We start from the raw sequence: 23,420 nt of genomic DNA, 5'->3' as shown, positions 1-23,420 counted from the left end.
ATATATGTGTGCTATGCATGAGTGTACTTGTGTGTATTGCGTACATGTATGTCCATATGCTTGTATATGTGTGTGTGTCTCTGCACACATGTATGTGTAGGCATGTGTGTGCATGACCTCATAGATGACAGACACCTGGCTATGAGCTAAAGTTCCTCCCCCCTCCTGCTCTCTGCTGTCCCCCCTCCAACTTCTGAACCCCGAGAGCTTCTTTATCCAAACTGTGGCTGCAGCTTGTGGTCGGGAGGTGTCTGTGTCTCAGAGCAGGGCAGCTGGGGGTCCCCTAGAGTCTAGAAGCTCATGGACAAGCCTGCAGAGACCAGCTCCAGAAAATTCCCTGCTGGCTCACCCCAGAACCATGGGCTGGACTTCCACTGGCCTTGCCCACCCCACTGCCTCCCCGACTTACGCCCCAGCACCCCGGCCAACCTCCCCTCCTCTTTCCTGGCTTCAGATCTCCCTGCCTTCACCCTGCCATCCCGACTGTGTCCCCACTGCCCCTGTCCAGACCCCCCTCACCCCTGCCCAGCCCTCCAGCACTTTTCTCATGCCCCACCACCCTGGATCTTTCTAGCACATTTTATCTTCTCCCCGCCCCCCAGTCCCCTGAGCCAGTATCATATGCCTCAGCTTCCCCAGGACCTCCTGGTGGACCTTCCTCCCTCCTGTGACCCAGATGCAGTTCCAAACTTCCTGGGCTAGAGTGATAGGACAGCGGGGAGGGTGCATGCCTTGCACACAGTGACCCAGGGTTCAATCCCTGGCACCCCAAAGAGTCCCAGGAGCCCTGTTAGAAGTGATCCCTAAACACAGAGTCAGGATTAAGTCCTGAGCATCACCAGGTGTGGCACCAACTCATCATCATCATCATCATCATCATCATCATCATCATCATCATCCCGTTGATCGTTGATTTTCTCGAGCGGTCTCAGTAACGTCTCCATTCGTCCTAGCCCTGAGATTTTAGAAGTCTCTCTTTACTCATCCTCCCCAACGATGCCCCATTGGAGGCTCTTTCAGGGTCAGGGGAATGAGACCCAGCATTGTTACTGGTTTTGGCATATGAATACACCATGGGGAGTTTGCGAGGCTCTCCCATGTGGGCAGGTAACTCTCGGTAGCTTGCAAAAAAAATAAATAAATAAACAGACTCCTCCCGTGACACCATCACCACTGAGTATGGAATGGGATCCCTTGTGGGGTTGTTCTGAGCCTCACTTTCCCCAGAGGGTGATTGATGGGTTCCTGGAACTTCCAGGCCCACTTCTGACCCTGGGGCGCCCCCTGGTGGACAATGTGGTGACTGACGCGGGTCTGGCCGTCGGAGTCTGGGAATGGGGTGCGGGGAGGAGCTCCAGCCCGCTGGGGGGCTTCCCAGGACCCAGGCTGCCAGGAGACAGACAGTGAAGGGACTCTAATTCCTGGGCTGGTGCTGGAGGGGACCGCAAGAATTGTGATCTTCCTAAACCACCCCCCAATCCCAGTACCTGTCCAGCTTTTCTCCTGTTCACAGCAGCCCTACCTGACCTTCCCAAGATGTCGCCTCCATTGCCCCGTGCCCTGCCGGACCTTCCCAAGATGTCGCCTCCATTGCTCCGTGTGTAGTACCCCCTCTCACCTGCTTTGTCTCCCCTGCACCCCCAGATTCGCTGCTATGCCCCTCAGCCGGTGGCTGGGGGTGCGGGATCAGGTGCGGCGGCCAGCAAAACCCATCCCGGCCCTGGAGAGACACTTCCTCACGGCAGGCCGGAGACCCAAGGAGGTGCGAACCCCACCCCGCCCCCCAACCCCCTCCCCGCTTTCACCCCTCCAGCAGCGCTGCCCGGCGGGGAGCAGCCCACCAGGAGCCCCACCGTGAGCCCAGTTGCCCAGGGTGCCTACCTGGGGGCACGTGTGGGGAGTGGGGAGGGAAGTGGCCCTGTGTCCCCCTCCTACTTCCTAGTCCATGTTGTGCCGCCCAGTCGGCCGAGTCCGGGACCCCCAGGTCGATACCCAGGACTGGTTGGGAGGCCATGCAGGGCCGGGGTTGGAGCCAGGACCCCTCTCACACTCGAGCCACAGACCCCAGAGAATCCTCTGAGCTCCCCTTCCTTCTCATTTCCGCCCGCTGCAAAGAAGCGCCATGGGGCCAGAGTGATGGGACAGCAGGGAGGGCGCTTGCCTTGGATGTGGCTGACCCAGGTTCGATCCCCGGCATCCCCAGAGCCAGCCAGGAGGAATTCCTGAGCACAGAGCCGGGAGTAACCCCTGAGCACGGCCAGGTGTGGGCCTCCACACATACACAACACACACCAAAAAAGCAGGGCCAGTCCCTTAACTGCCTTCTAGAACCAGGGTGAGACCTGACTGTTCTGGGGAGCCCCCCGCCCCCTCACCTTCCCATCCCATGAGTTAGGCACAGTTTCCATCCCTGTAAGAAGTTCTAGCTATCCCCGAGGGGGGATGCAGGGACCGCTACCTAGGAGGGGAAGAACAAAACCTGAATGGAAGGGGGGAATCAGAGCCGCCCCATCACCCTGATGCCCCTCCCCCACCTCATACCCCCTCTTTCAGCCCCAGATGGCGCTCTTGGCCGCCCAGTGCGGCCTCACACTGCAGCAGACTCAGCGCTGGTTCCGGAGACGCCGCAACCAGGACCGGCCCAAACTGAGCAAGAAATTCTGCGAAGCCTGGTCAGTGCCCAAAGGGGCGGGGAGCTTGGGGGGCGGGGGGAGGCTCGGCGAGGATTCCGCTTCTGCAACTCCGGCCTCATTTGCTCCCTTCCCCGCTGTGCAGCTGGAGGTTTGCCTTTTACCTCTGCTCCTTCCTCGGTGGTCTCATGGCCCTCTACCACGTGAGTGTACCCCCCTTCCCTGCCTCCTCATCTCAGAAAGTGGGGTTGGGGAGCGGCGGGCGGGAGGATCATGTTTGAAGACAGAGAGAGGACAAAGGACTGGACAGTGAGGACGTGGGGAATAAATAGTACAGCGGGGAGGGCGCTGGCTTTACATGCAGCTGACCTGGGTTTGATTCCCAGCACTGCATGGGGTGCCCCTAGCCCCACCAGGAGTCAGTTCCGAGCACCGCCAGGTGTGGTCATCCCCCCCAAAATATATACTGGACAGGGCTGGAGTGATAGCACAGAAGGTAGGCCGTTTGCCTTGCATGCGGCTGACCCAGGTTCAATTCCCAGCATCCCATATGGTTCCCCCAAGCACCGCCAGGAGTAATTCCTGAGTGCAGAGCCAGAAATAACCCCTGTGCATGGCCGGGTGTAACCCAAAAAGAAAACACAAATACTGGACAGTGAATGTAGCCTTGGGGGGGGGGCGGGGCATCTGATGAGAGCCTCCTGCAGGCTGAGAAGTGGCAATGCTGTAGCCGGAAGCTCCCCAGACTAGCGTGCGCCCTGACGGTACCCAGGCAGGAAGCCATAGGTTGCGGGGAAGCAGCACTTCTAGGAGTGGCCAGGTCCACGCTGGAGACGGAAGGTGGGGGGCTGGGGCTGACCGTCAGGCAAGCTCAGAGTCCTGTGTTCTGTCCCCCCTAACGCTCCCGGGCTTTCCTCAGGAGTCTTGGCTGTGGACGCCTGTTATGTGCTGGGACAATTATCCAAACCAGGTAAACAGTGAGGAGACTGGAGGCTGGAGGGAGAAGAGGTGGGGGGCCCATGACCACCGTGGGGACTTCCGCTAAATGTTCATTGTGCTCCACGTCTTTCTCTATTTGGGTTTTTCCTCGCGCATGGAAAGGGGCCAGGAATCAAGAGACTGGGAGCAGGAGCCCTTGATTACTTCCAGAGATGGGGGGCTCACGCCTTCTTCTGTCACGGGGATGCCAGGGTACTGAGCCCAACCCCCAGAGCTAACCTCGCCCGTCCCGCCACAGCCTCTGAAGCCTGCCCTGTACTACTGGTACCTCCTGGAGCTGAGTTTCTACATCTCGCTGCTCATGACGTTGCCTTTTGACATCAAGCGCAAGGTAAGGCCAGGCCGAGAGGCAGGCTGGGATGGCGACGCCTCCCCCTCCCCAGCAACGTGCGACCCCGACTCAGCTGGAGAAGCGTGACCTCACCCTTGCACCCTAAGACACGGAGTTCACTGGGTCCTGAGAGGGCCCCTCCCGCCCGCCCGCCACGTCCCCGCCGTGACCCGCCATCTCCCGCAGGACTTCAAGGAGCAGGTGGCACACCACTTCGTGACCATCACCCTGATCGTCTTCTCCTACAGCTCGAACCTGCTGCGCATCGGATCTCTGGTGCTGCTGCTGCACGACTGCTCCGACCACCTGCTGGAGGTGGGCCCCACGGCACATAACCACCCTCCTGCCCAGAGCCCTGAGATTAGGCTCCGCCCCTCAACCCCTACATACCATAAGGCCCCGCCCTCTCCAGCTAATTAGATGAGGCCCCACCCTCTCCGGCTAATTAGATTATTCCCCGCCCTTCTCAGACCGGAGACCCCACCCTCTCGGGCTCATTAGTCTAGGCCCCGCCCCTCTCCAACTAACTAGGCTACGAAGCCCCGCCTTTCTTAGGCTAATTATATGAGGCCCCGCCCCTCCGACCAACAAGGTGATAAGCCCAACCCCCTCTGACTAAGTAGGTGGTGTGGCCCCGCCCCTATTAGCCTAACTAAAAAGAGATCCCACCCCTCTCCGCTTTCCTTGGATGTTAGGTCACGCCCCCTCACCTAAGTAATAAGGCTCCACACCTCAATCTTCTTAAATGGGTCCCCCCGCCCCCTTTTGGCTTGTAAGAATACGCACACATACGCACACACGTGCACACGTACAAACACTCTTACTAACAATTCTAGGCAATCCCGAAGATAAGTTCCTCTCACCTGGTCCAGCCCCATGATGCATTTTCCTTCTGACAAAGCCCCTCCCCTTACCCCCACACCCTGCCCCCGCCCTCAGAGTGCCCGTCTCTCCACTGCTCTCCCCAGGCCGGTAAGATGTTCAACTACACGCAGTATCGGATCGTGTGTGATGGTCTCTTCCTCCTCTTCGCCGCGGTCTTCTTCTACACGCGCCTGGTGCTCTTCCCTACCCAGTGAGTCAGCCCTCCCATGCAGAGTCGGGTTTGGGCAGGAGAGGAGGGACGAGTCTGGGATCCAGTTCTGTCCCCTACTGTCCTGGGGTTCCCCGACCCAGGGTGTGGGCTGGGAAGGTGCTCCTGGCGCCTTGAGAGACCTGAGCTGGCCTTAACCCAGCGAGGATCATGATCCGGGAGGCAGGACTGGGCACTGGCCCTAGTTGATTTGTGGAGCTTCTAAAAGCAGAGGGTGCATGGGGCTGGAGCAATAGCACAGCGGAGAGGGCGTTTGCCTTGCTTGCCTTGCACACGGCCAACTGAGGTTTGATTCCCAGCATCCCATATGGTCCGTGAGCACGGCCAGGAGTAATCCAGGAGTAATTCCTGAGTGCATGAGCCAGGAGTAACCCCTGTGCATCGTCGGTGTGACCAAAAAAACTAAAAAATAAAATAAATAAATAAATAAATAAGTAAATAAGCAGAAGGTGCAGCCCGGCCACGTGCTGTGTCTTGGTCCTGGCTGGCTAGAAACAGAGAGGCCCCAGCAATGCTTAGCTTCACTGGGGGAGGGGTGTGGGAGGCAGCAGGGAGCCCCGGAAGTATGTGGAGCAGAGGAGGCAGGCACCTGACAAACGTGGCTGGCGGTTGGTGCATCTTGTTCCCTGCCGGCTGTAGGATCCTCTACACCACCTACTTCGAGTCCATCATGGGCAGAGGACCCTTCTTTGGCTACTACTTCTTCAACGGGCTTCTAATGATGCTGCAGGTGCTACACGTCTTCTGGTTCTACCTCATTCTGCGCATGCTCTACAGTTTCACCTGCAAGGGACAGGTAGGCGGAGCCAGGGCAGGGGGCGGGGCTGGCAGCTGCTTCCCGGAGCTCCTCCACAGGGGCTCCCTTCCCCCTGCCTCTTGCTCTGAGTTCTGTCCTCCGCCCTCCCTGTGCCCCAGATGGAGAAGGACGTTCGCAGCGATGTAGAGGAGACCGACTCGAGTGATGGAGAGGCTGTCAAGGAACACCCCCCGTTGCAGAACGGGGTGGTCCACAGGCCAGGGATGGTCACCTCTGCGGGTCCTCGGAGCCGAGCAGCGGCGCGTCTGGCCAACGGACACACACCGGCCACGTAGCAACCGAGCAAAGCCTGGCCGGAAGAGGGGTGCCACACCCCCCAAGCTGGCGGAATGAACTGGTGGCCCTTGGGCCAACTGAGGGGAGACGGGGAAGCCCCCACAGGGGTGCAAGGAGGGCTAATGACCTGTCTCCAACCCCGTCCTCCTCACGCCCACCCTCCCTCCTTCCTCGGGGTGAAATGGATGGAGGGGGGATGGGGAGGTGCCCCCCAGCTGAAAAGGGGGGAGATAAAACTTGAACAGAGTCAGATTCTCTGCCTGAGACCTTAAGTCCCTGTGTGTTTCTTTCCCCTTGGCTTTTTGGGTCACACCGGCGATGCTCGGGGGTCCAGGAATTACCTCTGGCGGTGCTCAGGGGATCCTGTGGGATGCCGAGGATCAAAACTGGGTCGGCCACATGCAAGGCAAACGCTGTCCCCACTGTACTATCGCTCCTGCCCTTTAAGTCCCTGTCACACAATCCCTTATGCCTCCCCTGAGACTCCAGGATTTGGGCTTGCAGAATCCCACAGATGGGAAGGGCATGGCCTTAAACGGTGACAGTCCCCAGACTCGCTGCACTTCCTCCTTCCACCTCTAGAGGGCACACTGCTCTGGGCCCAGCCCGCGGGGTGAGGGGGGGCGGGGGGGGGGGTGCCTGGTGTGGTCAGTTCCCACCTAGAGGGTCATGGAAGAGCTGGGACTGATGGCAAAGGAGGGACAGGGCTGGGGGCTGGGTACTGGACACAGGTGCAAAAGAGGAGGGGGCAGCGGGAAAGGAAGGAGAAACGAGGAGAGAAGGAGCACTTGGACAGGAGGAGGGGGAGGAAAAAGAGAGATGGAGAGAGGAGGGATGAGTGGTCCTAGTCCACCCCAAAAGGTAAGCTGAGAAATTCGCAGCCTTTTCAAGTTGGGTCAATTCAGCACAGCAGGGAAGGCGCTCGCCTTGCATACAGCTGACCCTGGTTGGATCCACATAGGGTCTCCCAAACCTCACCAGGAGTGACCCCTGAGCACACAGCCCTGAGTACTGCCAGGTATGGCCCAAAAAACAAAAGAAAAAAACTCTGTGTCAATCAGGGTCTGAGATAGCTCAATGGGCCAAGCCATGCCGGGGTCCTTGGGTTTAATCCCCCCTCTGTGTGTTGGGGTGTGGTCCTCAAATAAAGGTAACACCCCAATGTGTTTTTTTCTTTTTGGGTCACACCCGGCGATGCACAGGAATTACTCCTGGCAGTGCTCAGGGGACCATATGGGATTCTGGGAATCGAACCCGGGTCGGCCGTGTGCAAGGCAAACGCCCTACCTGCTGTGCTATCGCTCCAGCCCCCAGTGTTTTTGTTTTTGTTTTGTTTTGTTTTGTTTTGCTTTTTGGGTCATATCTGGCGATGCACAGGGGTTACTCCTGGCTCTGCACTCAGGAATCACCCCTGGCGGTGCTCAGGGGACCATATGGGATGCTGGGAATTGAACCCGGGTCGGCCGCGTGCAAGGCAAACGCCCTACCCACTGTGCTATTGCTCCAACCCCCAGTGTTTTTTAATGTAACAAAACTAATAGAGGGCCGGAGAGATAGGACAGCAGGTAGGGCACTTGTCTTGCAAGGGGTCGACCCTGGTTCGATCCTCAACACCACATCTAGTCCCAGCATGGCTCATGGCTGGAGGGATCTCTGAGCACAAGCCTGGAGTAAGCACTGAGCCATGCCAGGTGTGGTCTCCACAAAATAATTTAAGTTTTAAATTATATGCAAATATTTTGCATGTGATTTAAATACCTATGTGCAAAACACAGAAGCGTAAATTCCTCCAGGAGAAGTTATATCACCTCGGGTGTGGTGAGGTGAGATAATGTCTTTATCACACCAAGGCCTCTTTGAAAGAAGAGTGATAAGCTGAACTTGATTAAAATGAAAATGTTCTGCTGGGGAGATGCTATCAGGCCCGGAAGCCAGACGGAGCTGTGACCGCAAATACCTGCCAGAGCTATCTGATTCAGGCAGGACGGGGAAGGCATCCAAGATGGTTCAAAGAAAACAAACCATCGGGTTAGGAAGGGAACCAGGGTTTAGTTGTTTTGGGGCCACACCTGGCTATGCTCAGTGGTTCCTCCTGGCGGTGCTCAGGGCACTATATGGGATGCCCGGAATCGAACCTGCTCTGCTGAGTGCAAGGTAGGAGCCCTACCCGCTGTCCTATCGCCCCGACCCAGGGAGGAGGGTATTTTAACTGATCTCTCACCTAGAAAGATGTCCGGGCGTGTCCAGATGTCTGTGGCGCCCAAGCCTTGCATGCAAGGGGCACCAGTTCCACTAGCAATATCATATGGTCCCCTGAGCGCTGCTTTAGGCCAGTCGGGAGGGATCAAGAGATTAAGGCATATTTCCTGCATGTGGCCAAGCTCTAGCCCCACATGGGCCTTGAGCCTTGATTAGTAGAGCTTTAGAGGGGCTGACGACATTGAGGAGAGACCTCCACTCCAGGAGTACCCCTAATAATCTCCAGGAGTGCCCCCCCAAAATCCTAACAGTCCCTGGCCAGCAATACATAAAGGCTAAAGTGACAAATCTCAGGTATGCTAGAGTTCACTTAATGGAGAACAAAATGCATAAATAAATGAGAATGAAAGCTGCAAAAGTTGCCAGGAATTTTAATAATAATAATAATAATAAAAGTTAAAAAATCACCAGGGGCTGGAGCAATAGCACAGCGGGTAGGGCGTTTACCTTGCACGCGGCCCACCCGGGTTCGATTCCCAGCATCCCATATGGTCCCCTGAGCATAGCCAGGGGTAATTCCTGAGTTCAGAGCCAGGAGTAACCCATGAGCATCACCGGGTGTGACCCCAAAAAAAGAAAAAAAAAATCACCAGGTCTGGCCAGAAACCCCGGCCGGTGGGGCGTCGCTGTGGGGAGACGGCGCCACCTAGCGGCCACTCGCTGCCTTCCGCCGTGTTTTTAGCGGCACTAGAAAGCACGTGCATTGAACGTTCCCGCCACTTTTCTCCTTCCCCGCACCTCACGCCCACCAGTTTCCCCATCCTTGGGGCAGATCGGCGGCGTCCCTGGGAAAGTCAGAAGCGCGACACACGCCTCCGCTCTCCATTTGGACTCACGCCAGCCCTTTCTGCTGGAACCCTGAGGGGAATCCAGACAACCCCCAGCTATCTCCAGCGCTGCCTCCCTTACTGGGGTCTGCACGGAGCCACCCCAACAGTCCCCGCGCTCCTAGATGAATCTCATCAGCACACAAATCTGCTGACTGCTCTGAGGGAGCTGGACGAATGCGTGGATCATGAGCCCTTTCAAATACCCAGTGAGGGGCTGGAGCGATAGCACAGCGGGTAGGGCCTTTGCCTTGCATGCGGCCAACCCGGGTTCAATTCCCAGCATCCCATAGGGTCCCCCAAGCACCGCCAGGAGTAATTTCTGAGTGCATGAGCCAGGAGTAACCCCTGTGCATCCAAAAACCAAAAATAAATAAATAAATAAACAAATACCCAGTGATTCACAGATCAGCCCCTCCCCTCCCCCATCCCCAACCAGAAATGACCCGGCCTGACATCAGTAGTGTCAGAGACATGCAGCTGAGACAAGAACATCCTATTGATGTCGGTGGACCCCACGGGTGGCTCACCTGAGTCGGGAAGAGAAAAACAGTCACTTTCTCCCGATCCGCCTCTGCCACCCGGGACCCAGGGTTACTGGGTTCTTGTCTCGCTCACAGAAAAGAATTTCAGGAGTGAAGTAAAACTGTGAAGTAAAACAGATTTTATTTGGAGGATTTTTGAAGGGAAGGAGGAAGAGAAAAGTGCGAGGGTGGAGAGTAAGAGAGACAGAGTAACAGCGCTCAAGAGAGAAGGCGGGCTTCTCCAAGGGCGGAGAGAGCCCCTACACACATCCCAGCGTCAGACAGGAAAGCATCAAAGTCCACACCTCAAGAGAGGAGATGTGGGCGCCACATGTACAAGCAGCACACGGGCTCGGGCAGCACATGCACGCCCTTCCTTTGTTCAAGGTGTCTCTCTCTCTCTTTTTTTTTTTTTTTTGCTTTTTTTTGGGGTCACACCCGGCAATGCTCAGGGGTTACTCCTGGCTCTGCACTCAGGAATTACCCATGGCGGTGCTCAGGGGACCATATGGGACGCTGGGATTTGAACTCGGGTCGGCCGCGTGCAAGGCAAACGTCCTACCCGCTGTGCTATTGCTCCAGTCCCCAAGGTGTCTCTTATAGGTTCTTCTCAGGTTGTCTTGATCTGGAAGTTCTGGAGTCTTCTAGGGGCTGGATCACATTTTAATCAGATTAAGGGAGAGGTTCGAGGGTTTGAGGAACTTCATGGGGAGGGATCCAACCTCCTCAGGGTCGGCTGAAGGTCCTATCAGGTCTGTTTTCTGTATACATAAGGTGGATCAGTCTTAGGATTTTCCTCCCAGAAGTTCTGTTGACCTAAGTTTTATTGCCAAGGGCCCTTCTCTGCTTACCTGCCTACCTCCCTGTCACCCCCTACCCAGCTCAACTCGTGAACCATTATCAGCAGCCCCCCAACCCCCCCGGGACCCCCTTCCTTAAGCACAGCTGACTCCTCACCTGCTTCCAGCCTTGCTAAGTTTCTCTCCTGCAAAGCAGGCATCTCTAGTTTGCCCAAGAGTTTTGTCTTGCTTATTTAAAAAGAAAGCAGCAGGGCCAGAGTGATCAGGGAAGGCGTTTGCCTTGCACACAGCTGACTCATGTTTCAGCCCCAGCATCCATTAGGGTCCCCAGAGCACCACCAGGAATAATTCCTGAGTGCAGAGCCAGGAGTAAGCCCTGCGCATCACCAGGAGTGACCCAAAAAGCCAAAAGAATATTTTAAAAGTAGGAGACGCCAGAGTGATGGGCCAGCGGGCAGGGCCTGTGCCTTGTGCATGGCAGACCTGGACTCGATCCCTGAGTGCAAGAGAAAAGAGCTTAAGCCCAGAACGCCATTAGGGGTGGCCCAAACATCACCCCAAGTGAAGTGAGTTCAAGTCCCTGTCCCCCATGGTGACCAAGCACAGAGCCAGGAGTAGCCCTGAGCATCCTGTGTGGCCTCCAGACCCCAAAATAGATGGCACTTCAGCCATTTAACCCAAAGAACTTCAAAAAGATGTAACTTTCCATTTTGGCAAGGAAGTAGAAGTATCTTTTTTTTTTTTTACTTTTTGGGTCACACCCAGTGATGCTCAGGGGTTACTCCTGGCTCTGCACTCAGAATTACTCCTGGCGGTGCTCGGAGGACCGTATGGGGTACTGGGAATCGAACCGGGGTCGGCTGCATGCAAGGCAAATGCCCTACCCTGCTGTGCTATCACTCCAGCCTCAAGTAGAAGTATCTTTAAAAAAAAAAATTCTTTCTCCTCCTCCAAAGCTTTTTTCTTCCTTTGGGACAGGATAAACTGTTCCCTAATAATACAAATTAAACAAAGCATTGTTTCAGAGTCAACTGTAAGGACACACTGTTATTTTCCCAGCAAATTGATAATGAAAACAAACAAGAAGTCTCAGCCCCACCAGAATCTGCAGTGAGACAAATGTTTTGGAAGTTTTTCCTTTTATCTGGGTTTGGGGCCACACCCAGCAGTGCTCAGCACTCACTCCTGGGGAACCATATGGGACGCCAGAGATCAAATTTGGGTGGCCGCAAAGTGTCCTATCCACTGTACTGTCTGTCCTCGACCCTCTGCAACCTGTTCAAAGTTTTGGGGCCACATCCAGCAGTGCTCAGGGGTTACTCCTGGCAGTGCTTGGGGGACTATATGGGTTGCTGAGAATTGACCCAGGTCGGCCACATGCAAGACAAGTGCCCTACCCATTGCACTATTGCTCTGTCACCCGACATTTTTTTTTCTGCTTTTGGGTCACACCTGGGGTGCTAGGGGTTACTCCTGGCTCTGTACTTAGTAATCAATTCCGGGCTCATAATATAGGATGCCAGTGATCAAACCCAGGGCCAGCCACATGCATGGCCAACATCCTCCCAGGGCCAGCCACATGCATGGCCAGCCTCCAAACCTGTATTTTATAGGGGTACACCTAGAAGTGCTGAGGTCGGGGGTCACTGTGGTCTCACAGAGGGGTTCAGGATTTCACCCAGGGCTTTAGGTGCCTGAAACCCAGGAGCTGCCCAGCCCACAGAACCAGCATTATTTCAGCCCTTGTGGAGCCCAGACCAGCGTGGGGTGGAGGTGGGGCGCCCAGTGTCCATGTCCACCTGTGCAGGAAGTCAGGACAGAGTGTGTGGAGAAGGGAAGTGGGGCTTCCCCTAGCCCGAGAAGTGGAGCAGAAGTCCTATCCTCTTTGCCATCAATATACCTGCACCCCCGAATCCATTCTGCACCCCAGGATCTAAAGTGGAAGCATCCAGGGGCTGGAGCAATAGCACAGCGGGTAGGGCGTTTGCCTTGCACGCGGCCAACCCGGGTTCGATTCCCAGCATCCCATATGGCCCTCCGAGCACCGCCAGGGGTAATTCTTTTTTTTTTTTTTTTGCTTTTTGGGTCACACCTGGCGATGCACAGGGGTTATTCCTGGCTCTACACTCAGGAATTACCCCTGGCGGTGCTCAGGGGACCATATGGGATGCTGGGAATCGAACCCGGGTTGGCCGCGTGCAAGGCAAACGCCCTACCCGCTGTGCTATCTCTCCAGCCCCAACCAGGGGTAATTCTTGAGTGCAGAGCCAGTGTGACCCAAAGAGCATAAATAAATAAATAAATAAATAAATAAATAAATAAATAAATAAATAAATAAAGTGGAGACATCCAGAGCTGGGGGAGTACCCCCTAGAATGTGGGGTGACAGCAAAGGTACTGCATGTGTGCAGAGACGAGAGATGAAAAGATGGGAAGGAACTTTAATCTTTAAAACCCCTCGAGCGAGGATCCAGCAGGAGTGTCAAAGTGCAGGGTCGCCCCATGGTGGGGTGGGGCGATTCTTCGGTGCCAGTCGGGGGCCGTTCCCCAGCCAGACTCCCCACAGTCAGATTTAGGGAGCTGAAGGTCTGGGCACCCCAAGCTGCAGTCACATCTGTGGGTGCTCAGGTACAACGAGCCACGTGGGCACCTGCCACCATCTATGTGTGTTCCCTTCGCAGCCTGGCGGGGGGCGGGGGGAGGATGTGAGGTGTCAGCTCAGAGCAGCGAGGTTTTCTGGTCCAACAGCACCAGGCAATTCTTCAGGTCCAACAGCAGCCAGGGGCGCGGGGGGCGTCTCCGGAACCCCAGGCAGTACACCCCCAGGGAGGTGATGGCCAGAGCTATGATGAGCACCGCTGTGGGGGGACAGAAGGAGGGTCAGGTAGGACACGGGGGAAGGCCCCTGCCTTGAGTTTGATTCCCCCTCATCACCATGGGGTCCTGAGTGCCACCGCACCACTGGGTGTGTCCTCAAAACAACGAACAAACCAACCATCCATACAGGCAGTTAGGACAGATGGAGCCCCCCCCCCCACGCACCAGCCCCCCGCGACCTCCCCGCCGAGCCCCGCCCGCAGAAGTGGAATTATTCTTACCACCAACCGCCACACCCCAACTGGCACTTGGGTTCTGGGGCTGGTCTGTGAGCTGGTCCCCGGGAGGAGAGGCTGAGGAGTTGCTGACAGAGGGGGAGCTCTCCAGGGCCTCGGGGGTCACCGTGGACGTGCTGTTCCCCTCCTGACTGGTCTGATTTCCTGCAGGAAGTCCTGGGTTCAGGGGCCAGGCAGTGGGAGGGGAAAGGCAAGGCACTCCAGGGGGTCCCCGTGGAGCCCCTCAACCACCGGACCCAACAGATGCAAGCGCACCCCCGCCTCGCCACTCCCCACTGTGCCAGGCCCAGGTTGTCCTCCAAAGACCCGCCCGCCACCCAGCCCCACTCCAAGGCCTCGCACCACAGCTCCGCTCATCGCTGGCGTCGGGGCAGTCGGGGTGACCGTCACAGAGCCACGTGTGCGGGATGCAGGCAGCGCCCAGCAGGCACCGCAGCTCCCCCGCGGGGCACGGCGGGTAACTGCAGTTGAGGTGGCGCCCCTCCCCACCACGGGGGCAGTCCCTGATGTTGTCGCAAGAGCAGGGGTCGCCGGTGGGCTGTGGACACGGCCCGTCCTGGGGACACGGTTCGATTCCTGGGGCCACAAAAAAAAGTGGGGGTCAGGTCCCAAAGGCCCACCCAAAGCGCGATTATAAGCCCCCCCACCCCCACCCCCGCCCACGCACAGCCAACCCTGCAAGGTCAACGGCCAATCAAGGAAGCCCCGCCCTCTACTTCCAAGCCTGCCCCTGCTTTGGCCCCGCCCCGTGGTACCTAACAGGAAGTCCCGCCCCTGACTAGGCCCCACCCTGTGGTACCTAATGGGAAGCCCCGCCCCTGCTTAGGCCCCGCCCCACAGGATCTAATTGGAAGTCCAGCCCAAGGTTAGGCCATGGTTAGGCCCAGCCCTTAAAGGTTTTACTATAAGCTCCCCACCCCCCGGGGGCATGACCACTCACTGCAAGCCTCCTCATCACTGCCGTCAGGGCAGTCCTCATCACTGTCACAGCGCCAGGTGAGGGGCACGCAGTAGCCATTGGAGCGACACTGGAAGCTGGAGGGTGGGCAGGAGCCTGCAAGATGGGTACAAGAGCAGGTGGGGGGCTCAGGATGGGGGCGACGGAATGAGATGGAGGGAGTAGCGCACCAGTTCCCAGGAATGGTAAGATCGGCCACCTTCGCTCTACGAGCTCCACCCTGACGGAGTGCCGCTGGCCAGTTCTACTGCCGCCCTCATTTGACGGATCCCACCTGCTTCACAAAGGAGAAACTGAGACTCTCGATCTGCTGCTGCGTTACCAAGCCGCAATAACTCACCAGCTCGGTCCCCCATCCTGAGAGCGGTGCCCAGCTCATCTCTATTTGGCCAGCAGACACCCCCGAGAATCAAGCTCAAATCACCTGAGCGCCCACCCTCTGATGACACCGGGTCGTGTCTCCTGTCACCGTTCTGCCTCATCTGGTCCCCTGAAGACCCAGCCCTCACCTTCAGCCTTCCCTCTTCCCCTAGTTCCCATCAGCTTCTCCAAGGTAGGGGCTGGGTGGGGGGGTGGAGGCTGTCCCTGGCACAGGATGCTGGCCTCCCCGCACCTGACACCCAGTGACAGCCTCCTTGGTCTATTCTTGGGAAAGGGCTCAAGGCACTGCCTCCACCTGTGACTCAGTCTCCCAGAAGCCCCGCCATGCTGCGTCCTGCCATGAGGCTTGGCCTGGGGCCTCCTCCGGAGGTGAAGAGAAGGGCCTGGAGGAGGGTAGGGGAGAAATCTGCCTCTGGGAACCGAAGCGAAGCGCCTGCAGGAGCTCTGGGTTCATCCCCTGGGACCTCAGGGTCTGGAAGCACCCCCTGGTTTGATCCAAAAAAAGAATTTTTAAAAAGGCAGCAGGGCTTCGGATCTGAATCTGCGCCAGAGAGGAAGGGAGAGCCCCTCAGGGCTTCCTCCTAAGCATGGCAGCCGTGACTGCCGGCCTGGCTTGACCCCAGTCCAGACTCACTCCTTTCAATCTGCCTGAAGCCTTTTCTTCTTCAATTTGGGCCATACTCAGCAGTAAGCCAGGTAATCCAAAAAATTCCAAAAAAGAGTTAGGAATTGAGGGGCTGCAGCGATAGCACAGCGGGTAGGGCATTTGCCTTGCACACAGCCGAACCGGGTTCAATTCCCAGCATCCCATATGGTCCCCTGAGCACCGCCAGGAGTAATTCCTGAGTGCAGAGCCAGGAGTAACCCCTGTGCATCGCTGGGTGTGACCGAAAAAAGCAAAAAAAAAAAAAAAAAAAAAGAGTCTGGAATTGAATACTGCTCCTTGGTCTGCAACAAGGCTAATCTTAATCTACTATCTCTGTTTTGTTTTTTGGGGGGTCACACCAGGCAGTGCTCTGGGCTTACTCCTGGCTCTGGGCTCAGGGATCATTCCTGGAAGGCTCGGGTGCCAGGTATCAAACCCGGATCGCCAACGTGCAAGGCAAAGGCCCCACCCACTGCTTGTAGATCGCTTTGGTGCCTATGCTTAGCTCTGCGCTAAGGATCACGCTGGGAGGTGCTCTAGGACCCTATGCAGTGCAAGGCAAACACTTGGCCCCCAACTCTCTCCAGCTCAAGTCCAGCTCTTTGGAAAAAAAGGGAAAAAAAAAAAAAAGAACAAGTCGCCTAAAGAGGCTTTGGTGGACATTAAGGTCAGGGGCCAGCTAAGAGGAGTAGAATACATGTGGGGAACTGAGCTCACAGCGTTTCAAGTCTGGGGCACCGGAACACAGACCGGAACCTTCACTTAACCCTGGACCAATGCGTCCGAGAGCCTGAGCACAGCAAAGAGCAGAGAGAGGCTTTTTGTTCTTTAAGATCAGAGGAGGAAGATGTAGAGACTGGAAGGGCAGGAAGGCAACGTCCTGAGGAAGGCGCCAGCCAGGTGACGGGTTAGAGGTCGGACAAACCGAGCCAGCCAGCGCCTTTCCTCCCACGCCGGGCTGCAGAGCCGCGGGGGGCTGGACAAAGGAGCCTGACACGGCAGAACCGGAAGGGGGGGTGCGAGCCGACTCGAGACTAGGCACGTAAACCCAGCAGAGTAGCCCCCAGGAGGCCAAGCACCTCCCCACCAAACCAATCCGGCCAGCACGCAACTAGAACTGCAAGTTGAGGAGATCGAGCCACGTGCTGGGGGAGTGTCCGTGACGGACGGACGGAGCAGCCAATAGCGAGGCGGGGCAAGGCACAAGAGGGCGGGGAGAGAGACTCGAAGGAGGGAGGTGGGGGACACCCGGGCGGCGCGGGGCGCACTCACCTTGGGCCTGTCCCAGCGACCTGGACCCAGGCGGCAGTGGATTCAGGGCGACCTGTCGTCCCAACTCGAGAACCAGCAGCAGCCGCAGCGCCAGGCCCAGAGTCGTTCTCTGGCGCGCTCCGGCCCGGGCCATCCACGCGCACTTCACGCCGCCGCGCCGCAGCGCCAGCCCAGCCCCGCGTGGGTCCAGCTCTAGACTCCTCCTGCGCGTGCGCACACCCGCGGGAGCGGGCCTTCAGCTGAGATTACCGTAAATGTTGCAATACAAGGGCAATTAGGACCGGAATCGCATCTTCACTTTTCCCTGGGATAAGGGGTATAACGCCAAATAAAGAGGTCTCCTGAAATTAGAAATTCCTGGGGACGCTAGCCGGAGATTATACAGTCGGTAAGGTTGCACGTGGCTACCCAGGCTCGATCCTCGGCATCCCACATGATCCCCCAAGTACTGCCAGCCAGAAGTGATTCATAAGTGCAGCCAGGAGTAGCCCTGAGCATTGCCGACTGTGGCCCCCAAAACAGAAAAAAAAAATTCCTGGGGCCTGTAAGAGCTTTATCGAAGGACCGTGCAAAGACAGTACAGCGCCCAGGGAGCTAGACTAGCACGCAACCGACCCCGGTTTGATCTCCGGCATCTCATACGGTCTCTTGAGCGCGAACAGTAATGATCTGTAATCCCAGAACCAGAAATAAGCCTGGCCACCACCGGATATGGCCCAAATGATGCTTAATTACTTTAACTGCCCAAGGTACGCAGTAGCATGTGGATTGCCCATTTATTCCATCAAATGCGGTACTCCCGCCCTCAGCCATACCCCTTCCCTTCAGCTTCCTATGCAAATAGTTAATAGGTTTTATTTACTTATATTGGCTTGTCTAGACCCTTTTAGAATGCTAGCTTGGGAAAACGGGAAGCCTGTGTTGCTCAGTGCTTCCCCAGTGCTTGCTACATGGCAGACTTAAATTATATGGTGAGGGGCCGGAGCGATAGCACAGCGGGTAGGGCGTTTGCCTTGCACGCGGCCGACCTGGTTCGATCCCCGGCATCCCATATGGTCCCCCAAGCACTGCCAGGAGCAATTCCTGAGTGCAAAGCCAGGAGTAACCCCTGAGCATCGCTGGGTGTGACCCAAAAAGCAAAAAAAAAAAAAAAAAATTATATGGTGAATAAATTAAAGAGACTCCAGTACCCAACTACCTTCCTGTGACCACTCCCTCCGATTAGAATGCACCCAACTGAAATCCTCAGGTTATCTTTAGAGAGGCCTCATCAGGAGGTAGGGATTCGCTTTTCTTTTTGCTTTGGGAAAAAGAGAAATATTTTGGGGTAGGCCGGAGCGCCATAGTAGGGAGTTTGCTTTGCACGCAGCAGACTCTGGGTTTGATCCCCAGCATCCCAGAGCACCTCATTCCTGAGTGTAGAGCCAGGAGTAACCCCTGAGCATCTCCAGGTGTCACACACACACACACACACACACACACACACACACACGGACATAGATAGGACACTGGGCACGCAGCAGACTCTGGGTTTGATCCCCAGCATCCCAGAGCACCTCATTCCTGAGTGTAGAGCCAGGAGTAACCCCTGAGCATCTCCAGGTGTCACACACACACACACACACACACACACACACACACACACACACACACACACACACACACACACACACACACACAGACATAGGACAGTGGGTAAGGCCCTTGCCTTGCAGGACCAGCCAACTAAACTTTGGTCCCCATCACCCTACAGGATCTACCAAGGGCCACCAGAAGTGATTTCTGCTGAGTACCACCAGGGTGTGGCCCAAAGCAAGCAAACAGAACTTTGTGCCCAATAGGGGCTGGAGAGATAGCACAGCAGGTAGGGCGTTTGCCTTGCACGCGGCCGACCCGGGTTCAAATCCCAGCATCCCATATGGTCCCCTGAGCACGGCCAGGGGTAATTCCTGAGTGCAGAGCCAGGAGTAACCCCTGTGCATCGCCAGGTGTGACCCAAAAAGAAAAAAAATAAAAAAGAACTTTGTGCCCAATCAAGGACCAGTTACTCATTTTCTGTTTTTTTTTTCCCCCCAGAGATGCTCAGGGGTTACTCTTGGCTCTGTTCTCAGAAATGACTCCTGGCAGTGCTTGGGGAGCATATGGGATGCCAGGGATCCAACCGTGTGTAACTGTTGGCCGTGTGCAGAGCAAATGCCCTACCTGTTGTACCATGACTCTGGCCCCGTTTCCTTTTCTTGAACATATAAATATAGATCACCACCCCCATTCCCATCTTTGATAGGTCTCATCTGTTTTGTTTTGTTTTTGCTTTTTGGGTCACACCTGGCAATGCACAGGGGTTACTCCTGGCTCTGCACTCAGGAATTACTCCTGGCGGTACTCAGGGGACCATATGGGATGCTGGGAATCAAACCCGGTTCGGCCGCGTGCAAGGCAAATGCCCTACCCGCTGTGCTATCGCTCCAGCCCCAGGTCACATCTGTTTTGTTGTTGTTTTTTTGCAAGCCCCACACCAAGTCTGAAAGCCTGAAGTTTGTATCCAGGGAGTTAATCAGTTACGATCATTGGCTGGAGCTCAGTGGCAGAGCCCTTGCCTTCCCCCAGCTGGGTCCCATCCCTGGCACCACCAAAGAAAAACCAAATGCAAGCAGAATCGATCCTGAAGCTCGATGTATTTGTTGTAAGTTAAATGTCGGAATTCCTGGAAGGCAGCAGCCAGGAGGGAGGCGGAAGCGTTGGTGCAGAGACCCAGAGTCACAGGTATGGCTGGTCTAAGGACAGTTCCCACTTCTTCATAGGCGGAGCTGGTGTCACTGGCCCCTTTATGGAGCTAGAAAAGACAAAAAAGGTTCGTTTGGAGTACTGGGTTCTGCTGGGTTTCTATAGAACCTGGAGACAAGATGGGGCAGGCACTGGCCGGGCGAGCGCCAGGGGCTGGAAGCTAACAAGGCCACTTTCTGGTTGGACCAGCTTCGCATCCAACACTGGAACATGGAAAAGCTCCAGCAAGGTCTGAAATGTTAAAGCCAAGTAACTGATAGGGCAGTTCCGGTAACCCTGCAAGCATGTGGTCATGAGTTCAAATCCCTGATATCCCACATGCACCTGGCACACCCCAACAGCTCTGGCTTACCTCTCAGAGGACTTGCCTGCCACCAATGCCTTCTGTGTGGACATGACGACAGAGGGTGGCGTGGACTCCCGGCGGCCGTCACGAGTACAGTAGTGATTATTGAAGAGCTTGTGGCTGGGGCCCACAGGGAGCTTGGGAGGAGGCTGAGTCCTGCAGGGAAAGAACAGCAGGAAGTAGGGCAGGAGTCATAGGACAGTAGGGAGGGCGCTGGCCTTGCACGTGGCCAAGCCGGGTTTGATTGAGGCATCCCATAGGGTTCCCAGAGCACCGTCAGGAGTAATTCCAAAGTGCAGAGGCAGGAGTAAGCCTTAAGTATTCCCTGATGGGGCCCTAAAAAGTCAAGGGGAGGGGCTGGAGTGATAGCACAGCAGGTAGGGTGTTTGCCTTGCATGCGGCTGACCTGGGTTCGATTCCCAGCATTCCATACGGTCCCCCGAGCACCGCCAGGAGTAATCCCTGAGTGCATGAGCCAGGTGTGACCCAAAAAGCAAAAAAACAAAAAACAAAAAACAAAAACAAGAGTATCAAGAAATAATCTCACCCACAGCCTGACTGGCTCACAGGCTTGGTCTCACTGGCCAGCTAGTGGGAGCACCACACAGCCAGTGGTAAGCACAAAGCTGTGAGTTCAATTCCTGGTCCTCCCCCTCACCCCCCATTGCCTGCACCAAATACAATCCCAGTAGTTCTGCCACCACCAGTAAAGTACCCAGTACCCCAGCCCTGTCCTTAGTGGGGACCCAGTACCCGGCCTTAGTTCTGGGACCCCCGGAGACATACCCAAATGTCAATATTTGGCAAACTCCCTAAACTAAGCATGTGTGTGATCTCCAACCATTACAACCACCACCAGGAACGGAAGGAGAAGAAGAAATCTAAAATGCTAGGTCAGAGTGATAATACCGCAGGGAACGCCTTGCACACAGCCAAATGGAGTAGGAGTGTCAACATCCCATAGGGTCCCCCAGAGCACCGCGAGGAGAAATTCCTGCGTGCAGAACTAGGAGTCACCCCTGAACACTGCCGGGTGCGGCACCCGAACAAAACAAAACGAAAATAGTATCTTAAATGCTCAGGCAACAGCTCCAGACTTGGAATCACTCACTCTGAGGGGCTTTGTTCTCAAAGGCCAGCCAAGGAACCCTTTCCGGTTCCAGGAGGGCTTTCTAGAGAGCCCTGCTGGGATCAAGGCTTCTTACTCAAAGACGCGGGTCTGTGAGATCCTCCAGATTCAGATCTCAGCACTTCCTGCCCCTCCAGGCTAGGACTAAACCCTGCTGGGAATCGGCAAAGCAGCCTGAGGCCCCCAAAGGAAAAGGCAACTTCAAAAGAGCTTTCCTGGAAAACAGAAACCAAAGGGACCAGAGGGATTGAACAGCACGCTGGGTGCTTGCCTTGTATATGATGGACCCGAGTTGGCTCCCCAGCCTCTCACAGGGTCCCCAGAGCCCTGCCTTGAGTGATCCTTGAGCACAAAGCCAGCAGTCATTCCTGAGCACCAATAGGTGTGGGCAAAAAGCCAAATATTAAATAGAATTAAAAACTCTGCAAAAATTAAATAGAATTAAAAGCTTGCTGAGGACTGCACGCGGGATTTCGAACCTAAAAGCACTATCAGTTTTCTTGTTTGTTTCAGGAGGAGCCAGGGAAAGGCAGGAGTCAAACCAACGAGCGGGGTCTGCTCACCGCTTGGCGATCTCCTGGTACCGTAGCTGCAGCTTCGCCTGTAAGTTATGCTGTGGACGGAGAGAAAGGAAGGTCAGAATCCGCTGGGCACCCCAGGAAAGGGGAGTGGGGGTACAGGGCCAGCGCCGGGAGGCAGGTGAAGGGCAGCAGGAGATGGACAATGAGGGCAGAGGTCTCGAGTTAAAAGAGGCGAAGAGAAGAGCCCGGGACGGCGCTAAGAAACGGTGGGACTAAGTCCAACGCAGGTTGTCAGCCACGGGAGGTTCGGTACAGCAGAACCAGGCTGCAAGAGGTCAGTGTGTTAGGAGATCTGATCTCGAACCCAGGGCTGCAGGCCCAGGAGGGAAGGAAGTCGTGGGCGGGGGGGGGGGTCCGGGGTGAACGGGGGCCCAGAGATGCCCAGTGCAGCCCTTCACGCCCCACACACCCCTGACGCCCAGTTCCGCAGCATCCGGATGAAGCTGGTAGCAGACGCCATCCTTGGACGCCGCTGAAGGGCGCCGGTGACGCCAGCGGCGCGGGGGCCGCTGGGAAGGCCGCGGACGCTCTCGCGAGAGCCGGCATTAAGGCGTGGCTAAGAGGCTGTATATAAGCTCGGCGCGGAGCACGTGACCTCCTCTTAGGGTACCTTGTTCCACGGCCGCCATCATGGACACCAGCCGCGTGCAGCCTATCAAATTAGCCCGGGTGAGGTGGACGCGCGGGGGTGGGGCACCCGGGGACCTGAGGCAGGATCTCGGGGAGCGGGCCGGCCGGGTCTGACCCCCTGCTTCTTTCCTCCGTAGGTCACCAAGGTGCTGGGAAGGACCGGATCGCAGGGACAGTGCACTCAGGTACGCAGGTGGGGGCGCCCTAGCGTGCGAGCCCACCGCCCCACCCCACCCCACCCCACCCTCGCCTAGACACCCTGAACCCCTTCGGGAAGCTCCGGGTCTTCACCCAATGTTTTGCAACCGCATCTGAGCTCTGCCTGCCTCCATGCCCGAGCTCCGACGGGCCGCTCAGCGTTCAGCCCCTTTATTTTTCCATATTTTTGGGATTTGGGGGCCATATCCGGCGGTTCTCAGGGCTGACTCCCGGCTTTGTGCTCATGGATCACTCCTGGCGGGACTCGGGGCGGGGGAGGACCTTATGGGGTGCCGGGAATCGAACCTCCTCGGTCGGCAGCGTGCACGGCGAGCGCCCTACCCGCTGGGCTCAGGCCTAGTCCATACTTTAGCTCTCGATTGAACCCCGGGCACAGCACTGGCGCCGACTCCCCTGCCCCATACGCTGCTGTGAGTTCCCGCGCTTTGGGCCCTTCCCCGGGTTCCGTACCCCGCTTGGCGCCGTCTTCATCATGCCCACCCCCACCCCCTGGCGCCCGCAGGTGCGCGTGGAATTCATGGACGACACGAGCCGCTCCATCATCCGCAACGTGAAAGGCCCGGTCCGCGAGGGGGACGTGCTGACCCTGCTGGAGTCTGAGCGAGAGGCCCGGCGGCTGCGCTGAGCCCGGTGCTTGCCCCAGGGAGAGGAGGGAGGGAGGGGCCGGAGAGGGGTGGGCGCGGGCTGGCAGCGGCTCATGGCTTGGCAACTTTTACAGGTCCTGGATGGATCCGGCGCGACCCCTTGGCCACCCGCAGATGACCCGTCACTGTTAATAAACGGATTTCTACTACGTGACTGTCTG

General features: G+C 56.6%; 4 protein-coding genes across 6 annotated transcripts in view; 2 read left to right on the top strand and 2 right to left on the bottom strand.

Moving 5' to 3' along the window:
• CERS4 (ceramide synthase 4) overlaps positions 1–6,410 on the top strand; it is a 35,314-nt gene extending 28,904 nt beyond the window's left edge. For all 3 annotated transcript variants that reach the window (XM_004614857.2, XM_055125066.1, XM_055125065.1), the window contains exons 3-11: positions 1,645–1,762; positions 2,554–2,672; positions 2,776–2,833; positions 3,550–3,600; positions 3,868–3,960; positions 4,147–4,275; positions 4,929–5,035; positions 5,693–5,849; positions 5,969–6,410. In XM_004614857.2, the coding sequence (XP_004614914.2) occupies positions 1,645–1,762; positions 2,554–2,672; positions 2,776–2,833; positions 3,550–3,600; positions 3,868–3,960; positions 4,147–4,275; positions 4,929–5,035; positions 5,693–5,849; positions 5,969–6,145 (1,009 nt within the window). In that variant the 3' untranslated portion in view covers positions 6,146–6,410. The remainder of the gene's footprint in view (positions 1–1,644; positions 1,763–2,553; positions 2,673–2,775; positions 2,834–3,549; positions 3,601–3,867; positions 3,961–4,146; positions 4,276–4,928; positions 5,036–5,692; positions 5,850–5,968) is intronic.
• A 6,461-nt stretch (positions 6,411–12,871) lies between these two features.
• On the bottom strand, positions 12,872–17,855 carry CD320 (CD320 molecule). The gene is made up of 5 exons (XM_055125094.1): positions 16,927–17,855; positions 14,610–14,723; positions 14,012–14,245; positions 13,655–13,813; positions 12,872–13,414 (listed from the first exon to the last, which is right to left on the bottom strand). Exons 1-5 carry the CDS (start codon positions 17,057–17,059, stop codon positions 13,275–13,277), a joined length of 780 nt encoding a protein of 259 aa, XP_054981069.1. The 5' UTR covers positions 17,060–17,855; the 3' UTR covers positions 12,872–13,274.
• Positions 17,856–19,582: 1,727 nt separating this feature from the next.
• On the bottom strand, positions 19,583–22,285 carry NDUFA7 (NADH:ubiquinone oxidoreductase subunit A7). The gene is made up of 4 exons (XM_055125101.1): positions 22,176–22,285; positions 21,749–21,798; positions 20,063–20,212; positions 19,583–19,759 (listed from the first exon to the last, which is right to left on the bottom strand). The coding sequence occupies exons 1-4, from the start codon at positions 22,224–22,226 to the stop codon at positions 19,684–19,686; spliced, it is 327 nt and encodes a 108-aa protein (XP_054981076.1). The 5' UTR covers positions 22,227–22,285; the 3' UTR covers positions 19,583–19,683.
• A 40-nt stretch (positions 22,286–22,325) lies between these two features.
• Positions 22,326–23,408, top strand: RPS28 (ribosomal protein S28). The gene is made up of 4 exons (XM_055125106.1): positions 22,326–22,435; positions 22,534–22,581; positions 23,118–23,245; positions 23,334–23,408. Exons 1-3 carry the CDS (start codon positions 22,397–22,399, stop codon positions 23,238–23,240), a joined length of 210 nt encoding a protein of 69 aa, XP_054981081.1. The 5' UTR covers positions 22,326–22,396; the 3' UTR covers positions 23,241–23,245; positions 23,334–23,408.
• Positions 23,409–23,420: the final 12 nt, after the last annotated feature.

This window comes from Sorex araneus, chromosome 2 (genome assembly GCF_027595985.1).
Source record: "Sorex araneus isolate mSorAra2 chromosome 2, mSorAra2.pri, whole genome shotgun sequence".
NCBI classification, from domain to species: Eukaryota; Metazoa; Chordata; class Mammalia; order Eulipotyphla; family Soricidae; genus Sorex; species Sorex araneus.
The sequence above is the reverse complement of the archived record's forward strand: the minus strand, read 5'-3'. Positions and strand labels throughout refer to the sequence as shown.